We start from the raw sequence: 8262 nt of genomic DNA, 5'->3' as shown, positions 1-8262 counted from the left end.
TACTGACCACAGTTTTTAAATGTTAATTTTTCTATAAAACTTTAAGTTTACTAAATAAATTATCTTCTCCTTTTATTTTTAAAAAACTTACCTCAAACTTTTAGGAAATGTTTCTTGGATTAAAGAAAAAACTGTTCATAACAAATAAATATAAGCAGTAAAAAGATTTATTTCTTAAAACTAATAGTTTTTTCGTTACAGTTGTTAATTATTAAGATTAGACTTAAAAAGTTTAAGAGCAGTTGAAAAAAAATCTGTACGAGCTGTTTTTTAGTTAATTTGTATTTTTTTGCCTTTTTAACTTAGCTCTTCCGGAAAGTTGTACAATAAGTTTTTTATTGAATCTTTAAACCAGGGTTGCCACACTCAGATTATTTTGAAGTTTTTGAAAATGTCAAGATAACTCTGAATTTTTTAAGTTTATTTTTAAACTCAAGCTGTCTCTGGATAGTTTTGTTTTCTTACAAAAAGTAAGGATAAATATAGGTTTTTTAATAATCTCAGGAATATTTTTTCCAGGTTTTGAATGAGATTTAGTTTTGAATGAGATTACACCTAATTTTGTAAAATAAAAGAAATAAGTTCAAACAAAACTCCTGATTCAGGACAGTTTTTGACTCAAAGAGGACTCAACTTAAACACAAGGTTGTATTAAGATGAGCTTTTTTAAATACTAATGTATACAAAAAATTTAAAATGTTATTACATCTATTACAAAAAACTCAATGTTAGTTGTTTAGCACTGATTGTTTTTAAGCTAAATAATAAGATGTTTTTGCTTCTCAAGTTAGCTTTGCTATTCAAGTATTGAACACTTAAAACAAACTTTAAGAACATTTATATAAGCTAAGATTTAAAGTATACATCTAGCATTTAAAATTTTTAAACTTTATATTTTTTTTATTCAATAAAATCAAAACAAGCCATTTTTAAATATTTATCTGTAGTTTGTAAATCCATGATTTATTTTTATTTTAATTGTTTTTACTTTATTACTCTATTAGTTACTAAAATTTTATTATTTATATAATTTTACATATATACTTTGTGTCATTATCATTTATTTCAGTTGTATCACCTTTTTTCAAATGTACTAAAATGAAATCAATATCACACTTGTTTCTAACTTCAACTGTCAGAAGATGTGGACAAGTATACAGCTCTTCATCAATTAGAAAGTTTTCCATTGCTTCAAGCCCAGATGAAGTTGTAATTGAAACACTTGGGGGAAATCAAGAGGGCATTGCTGTGATTGGATTGAACAGGCCTGCTTCAAGAAATGCCATTGGTCGGAATTTAGCCAATCAACTGTTTGAGGCAGTTGAAAACCTCAAGTACAAGAACAATTTGAGAGTGTTGATAATAAGGTTAGTTTATTTAGATTTATTTTCTGTGATTGGCCTGTTTTTTTTAGAGTTTTTATTTGTAAAAATATGTACTATTTTTAACTGTATGCTAAAGCTAAACATATTTGAAAGATTTTCAGGCATCCTGATAGATGGTTACTTTCTTATCTATGAGTATCCTTAAGTTTTCAACATATAGTATGAAGTGTTCTACTTTTTTAAGAAGCGTTAATGCCAATTTTGATAACTTTTTTTCATTTCTTTGTTAAGAAGTCTTTAAAAAACTAAGATTTTGTTTTATCTTAAAATACTTTTTTTTTTAATTTTAGCCAATTGCAAAATTTATAAACAGTATTCACATATTTGTTTTTTTAAAATTATTTTCCAAAGTTTTACATTGTCTAAATATATCAAAATTTCACATTGATTTGATCTGTACAATTTTTTCTAACCAGTTTCTAATTAAAAAACCTGCAATGTTAAGGGCATAGGAGAGGGTTCAACATTTTTTTTACTAAAAATAACATTGTATCTCATATGAAAGCTCCAAGTACAAACTACAAGCTAGTTTTTTTAGAAAAAAAATATTTAAGGGCATAGGGGGGGTAAACAACCTTTTTTGGTTTTTGATCTTATGTTATATAGTTTTTACTAAGCTACAAGATGCTTTTTGCAGACTTAAAAAATTCAAAATAATTTTTGAGATATAGCCGGTCAAAGTCGGAGGCAACAATAGGTTCCTTATGGGAGGCGCAAACTAAAATGGCAAATAACTAGAAATCACTAAAAATCTATCTCCTCCTACGTTTTTTGAGATAACTACCTCAAACTTTCAGGAAGTGTTCCTTGATATATTTAGAAAATTCTGTTAGAAGGAATTTAAAAAAAATTAAAAATAAAAAAATTATATAAAAAATAAACAAAAAAAAACAGTTTTTTTTTTGTTTTTTTATTATAAATTTTTTTTTAAATATTTTTTTTTAAATTCCTTCCGACAGAATTTTCTAAATACTGCAAGGTTAATTATCAATAGTTATCTCAAAAAACGTAGGAGAAGATAGATTTTTAGTGAAATAGTCTATTTTTGCTGTTTTAGTTTGCGTGTTTTAGTTTGCTTGTTTTAGTATTTTTTAAACATCTTTGATGTTTGTAAAATAATATTATAGAATAAAATTAGGTGTAGTTAGCTACAAATTTAACGTTTTCTACAATCACTTCAATATAATATTTTCATTAATAATTTTTTACAATAAAAAGTTGATGTGGACATCATTTATACACTTATAGCAAAATGGTTTTGTATTAAATGTATATTACTATTTTAAAAAATATATATTTTTTAAGGTACTTATCTTCAAAGTGAGATCTATAAACATTTTTCAAAAACATTTGACTGTTTTAAAGAAAACTGTTTTTTATATAAAAGTTTTAATAACTATTGATTTATTTTCTTTTCTGTCAAAAGTTTCTCGTAAAATTTATTGATAACAGCTTTTAGTTGCTTTTTTTCAGAAGTCCAATAACTTATAAAAATCTACAATATACTTAGCTATATATCAAGTGACTCAAACTTAAAGCAAGGTTTTATAAAAAAAAGAATATGAGTTTTTAGTAAAGCAGTTTTATATCATATTTTAAGTTTTGTTATTGCTTAAAGCGTTTGTCAAGCTGTTTATTTTGTTTAACACCTCATAATACACTAAAAGTTTTATTAAGCTGTTTTAAGTATCTCATACTTTTGATACAACAAAGATAAATACGCTTTACAATCAAGACTTTAAACACTTTGACAGTTAATTTTCCACTCATTACCATGCATGCTTGTTGGTATGAAGTAAAGTTAACGCCACAAGTAAGGTAATACAACATTCAAATTTTGAATGCTTTATTTACTACTTATTAACTAGTTTTAGATTTAATATTTTTTCTTTTAATTGATAAACTGATGACATATATTTTAAAACCTATCAAAAATTTAACAAAAAAGATGTTGAATTGATTGAACTGACAAAATATTTTTTTAATGTTTATGCCAATTTACTAAAAAAAGGCTTCAGTTTTATTAAAAAGTTTTATTCAAATATATGCATACATATATAGTTTATTGCAAATTGTTGAATTCAAAAATAGTAATACATAAGTTTCATAAAGCTAAATGTTTTAATCCTCAGCTGTTAAAGTTCGAATTTAATTGCACTGTGCTTTGCATTAATACAAAAGTTACACTAAAAACAAGATGATGTAATTATAAAGTTCTGTTAAGGACAAATTTCAGCGAAAAAATTTAATTTCCTTCTAAACAAACTTCAAATAAGTGACTATAACAGGGTTGCCATTAAACCTGGAATCCTGGAAAAACCTGATGTTTGAAAATTTAAGCTAAAAAACCTTGAATTTAAGAAATTAAAAAAAAGCCTGGAATCAAAAAAAATTTTTACATGCTAAGTAGTAAAATTTTGATTTGACACGAAAATCTATCATATAGATAAAGATTTTTTGTTATCATCGAAAAAATTCTTATTAAAAAACACATTTAAAGTAGCCTTACAGTATCTTTTCAATGTTGATATACTATTTAATACATTTTTTTACCTTTAACTTAACTTTAAACTAAAAATAGACCCAAAAAAGTATACTTTCAAAACTGGAAGAAATTCAGAAAACTAGGATAAAATTTTTCATAAGCCAGTAGCCACCCTGCTATAACATTAGATATTTTTAAATATATTAAATTTTAAGAGGGATTTTTTCATATGTCTACAAAATGTTATGAATTCGCTCCTCTTGTTTAAGCAACTATTTTTTCAACGCATACACAACGGCAGATGATGATTCTTTTAAGCACAGCCTATACACAGGGTTACTACAATCTGCTATAAGCTGTGCTCTTTTTATCACCTCCCAAATTATTCTAAAATCAATGTTTTTGCGATTTAGGTCACAAACATACTTTGAAAGCTCAGTCTCATTTTCATATACAACCCCTTTAAAAGTCGATGTAGAACTTCTTGTCAGGGTTACAGTTTACTGATGCCTTTTAATTATGTTCAATGTTCTCCCAACGGCAATTTCCCCCATTCAAATCATACTTGCAGCTACCAATGCAATTACATTGATTCTGAGTTTGATTACTTTTATTTGGTATGTTTTGGTTATGTAACTTAATTGCGCTGGCCTGAAGTTTACCAATCCCTTCTTTACTTCATAGTTTTTCTAAAGACAGCTTAAAAATTTTTAACGGTTCTTGTTTTTTGTACTAGTTATAGTATTTTTTAAAACAACATGAACTTTTTTCAAAAATAACTTTAAAACTACGTGTTTTATAACAAACTTATTTGTTTTGTTTATAAATTCAAAGTATCTTAAAACCTGCTTTTTGTAGATTCATTAGAGTTTTTTTAAACTGTTTAAGTTTATAAACAATAATAAACCAGATTCATTTAATGTTTAAAATTTAATTTATGTAACTTCTACCTAAAGAGATAACTAAAATTACGAACCAGTTTCAACTAACTTCAATGCCAGTTGTACAACTGAACATTTTCAAACAGCATAATCAGATCAAGCAACCAACTTAATTTTCACAGGAGCTTGGTCCCGGGTATTTTCTGCGCCGGGGCCGACCTGAAGGAGCGGGCCGAGATGGCGCCGGAGGAAGTCGGCCCGTTCGTCGGCAGGCTCAGGGGCGTGCTGCACGAGATGCAGAAAATCCCCTTTCCCACCATCGCCGCCGTCGACGGGGTGGCGGTGGGGGGCGGGCTGGAGATGGCGCTGGGCTACGACATGCGGGTGGCCAGCAGCACCGCCAAGATGGGGCTGGTCGAGACCAAGCTGGCCATCATACCCGGGGCGGGGGGAACCCAGAACCTGGCCAGGGTGGTGGGCGCCAGCAAGGCCAAGGAGCTGATATTCACCGGCAGGTTGGGAAATAGTTTTTGCATTGAATATGTGTAATTTGTAATATTTTATTAATTCTAAGTACCTGTTTATTATTATCATAAGTGTGAGTTTCGTTTAAGTAGTTTACTTTAAAATTTATCAATTTGTTTAATTTCAATTTGTTTTAGCTACCATGATATCTTTTTCTTTAGTTAAAAGTATAAATATGAGTTAGTTCAATTAATATGCTTGCTTAATTTTCTCTGATTATATAATTATATATTTTTAAGTTGTATGATACTAAATAAAATGTTTCACTAAGATCTAAGTCATAATTGGAAATTTAAAAATACGTTAAAAATTAAACTTCAACCTTGTTAAAAACAAAACAATTTTATAACATGTCTAAATAATATTTTCAAAGAGTTGTAAGCGGAAGCGAGGCGCTCGACATGGGTCTTGTCAACCACTTCGTCCAGCAGAACCCCGACGGCGACGCCGCCTACCAACGAGCCCTCGAGGTTGCCATGGAAATAACGCCGCAGGGTCCGGTGGCGCTGCGCATGGCCAAGCAGGCCATCAACTGCGGGTCGGAGGTTGACCTGGCGACGGGGCTGCAGTTCGAGCAGGCGTGCTACGCCCAGGTCATCCCCACCAAGGACCGGCTGGAGGGACTGAAGGCGTTCCGGGAGAAGAGGAAGCCGAAGTACGAGGGGCACTGAAGTTTGTGAGATAATTTTGTTTTCTCAAATATTTTATTTTAACTGTTTTTAAAACAGTGATTTTGCCTTTTAGAACTCTTCAGTTGTAACATTATTCTTGATCAAATAGATAATGTTTTTGTTTTACTTTAATAAGTATTTGCTTTGAGCTTTTCATCGTGTTAGCTTATGTGATGTTTTTAGATAATTTAAGTAATTTAGTCTCTAAGCTTATTTATTGAATAGGAATATATGTTTATACTGTGACAGTGATTAGCTAATCAAATGTATGTTGCTAAAAAAATAATGAATTTTCATTAAACATTGAACCATATTTATAAAAATTTTCAACAAATTTATAGGTTTTTTATTTTGTTAGACGGTTTATACTTGTCATAATTTTAACTTTTAATTGTAAACACATTTTAGTACAGCAGGTTTTAGTGGTTTTTAGAATTTAAAAAGTCTTGTGCTGATTCTGCAATATAGCTTCTTACTTATTTTTATTTTGTTCAAATTACGGTTTTTATTACATGTTTTCTAGTAATGTTTAAAACTGTTATATTGATAATTTTGTCGATAATAAACTTACTAATAGGCTTACTTATAAATAACTTACTTATGTGCTTCACCAATGTGTTTAGATTGATATGGTAATGACTTATTATGTGTAGTTCACAGTTGCCACACGCTCAGGTTTCGTTTCATTATTTTAACTCCGGCTAAATTGTATTTTCCTCAACCTTATGCTAGTTAACTTTTTTTTTCTTAAGATATACTTTTTATCTTTAAGACTCATCTATTACTTTTGTTCATCTGGTGTAACTTATATTGGCTTTTTGTTCCGAAGAGCGGCAACCCTGGTAGTACTAATACTTACTAGTATTTGCAAGGGAGCAAAATTTTAAAGTAGTTCTATAACAGTTTTTGCAACATAAACATTTCAGCCAGTTCTCTTAATAGGATTTTATTTATTGAAAAAAAAACAGTTTTTTAGAAGTGTTTTGTGCTTGTCAATTTGATATTTGTAGTTAATCTTTTTAACGTCTTATATCTATAAGTTTAAGGTCTTTAGTGTGATCTGAAACTTTTTTCGCTAAAGTACATGTGATTAACACTGCTTCAGTATTTAATCATAAAGTTATAATTTAACAATTGGTAAAAAAAAAGTTTTCAGGCTGTTTATGTATTTTGAAACAATAGAAACATATTCTAATCTAAAAGTTTAATTGTAGAAAAAGTTGTTTTAAACACAATATTTTTACAAAAAAGTTTAAATACTAAAGATCACAAAAAAAACTATAATTATTTAGCTCCTAAAAATAAAATGTTGAAATTATTGTAAAAAGTTGTTTTTGTACAAAAAAATTCATTTAAAAACTAAAAATCCGGTTAAATATGTTAAGAAACTCGTCATTTTAAGTTTTTTATCAAATCAAAACAGTATCTGTCGTTTTAAAACAAAATAGAATACGAATTATTTTTTAGAAATCTTCAAAGATTGGTCGACTCATCTTATATGTGATGTTTTGTAACAAAAAACAAAACATTTGTCTCTTTTAACTTCTATGAATAAGTTTTCAAAGTCTTAAGTAAAAAAAAACAATTTATTTTTGCTAGTAGTACAACTAAAAACAAATAACAGAAAGCTTTCTAGTATTTAAAGTCAATAAAATGCCAAAATACACTTAAATTGTTTTCTTTATTTCATAACTCACGCTTTTAGATGGAAAAAAGAAAGCTTACACAGCTATGATTGTTACTTATATAAACGAAAACTTTTTAAGGTCAGGTTTACAAGAAAAGTCCTTTGTAAATCTGAGTTTGTTAAAAAAACCTCTAATAGATAAAAATTTAATAAAGTGATCATTAGATAAGAATTAATGTGTACGAAAAGTCTAATTAAGATCACATTTGAAATTATTATCTTGTATAAATTTTGTTTCTTTTTCACAACCAGTTTTCAGGCTACAAAACACGTCGTTGGTTGTAGATTTCTGCTAGACAAGCCGTTTTTTGCCCATCCCTAATAATAGTGAAGTTACCTTGTAAACTTTGTTCTTAAACATATGTATTATCAAACAATGCTAGAATTCATTTAAACCTAACAATTTACTTATAACCACAAGGTATAACTGTTTCAAAAAATTGCCTTTTTACAGAAGTTCTAGAAAAATGTATTGACACTAAAGCTTTGGTTATTCTGTATACTTTTAAACCTTAGAAAAAATATGAACAATACCATTTTAATCTGTGACAAAAGGATGTTCAATTTAAAAATAAAACTTTTTATAACTTGATTATCAATTAATCTAAAAAACTCAAAAGTCTTTTGC

The 8262-nt window shown here is 28.3% G+C and overlaps 1 protein-coding gene across 1 annotated transcript; it reads left to right on the top strand.

Annotated features, from left to right (window-relative positions):
* The first annotated feature begins 1073 nt into the window (after nt 1-1073).
* Nucleotides 1074-6414, top strand: LOC145843449 (methylglutaconyl-CoA hydratase, mitochondrial-like). Its single transcript, XM_082950935.1, has 3 exons — nt 1074-1367; nt 4934-5266; nt 5650-6414. Exons 1-3 carry the CDS (start codon nt 1099-1101, stop codon nt 5945-5947), a joined length of 900 nt encoding a protein of 299 aa, XP_082807061.1. The 5' UTR covers nt 1074-1098; the 3' UTR covers nt 5948-6414.
* The last annotated feature ends 1848 nt before the right edge of the window (nt 6415-8262 follow it).

This window comes from Thalia democratica, chromosome 8, assembly GCF_965202585.1.
Source record: "Thalia democratica chromosome 8, ktThaDemo2.hap1.1, whole genome shotgun sequence".
NCBI lineage: Eukaryota > Metazoa > Chordata > Thaliacea > Salpida > Salpidae > Thalia > Thalia democratica.
The sequence above is the reverse complement of the archived record's forward strand: the minus strand, read 5'-3'. Positions and strand labels throughout refer to the sequence as shown.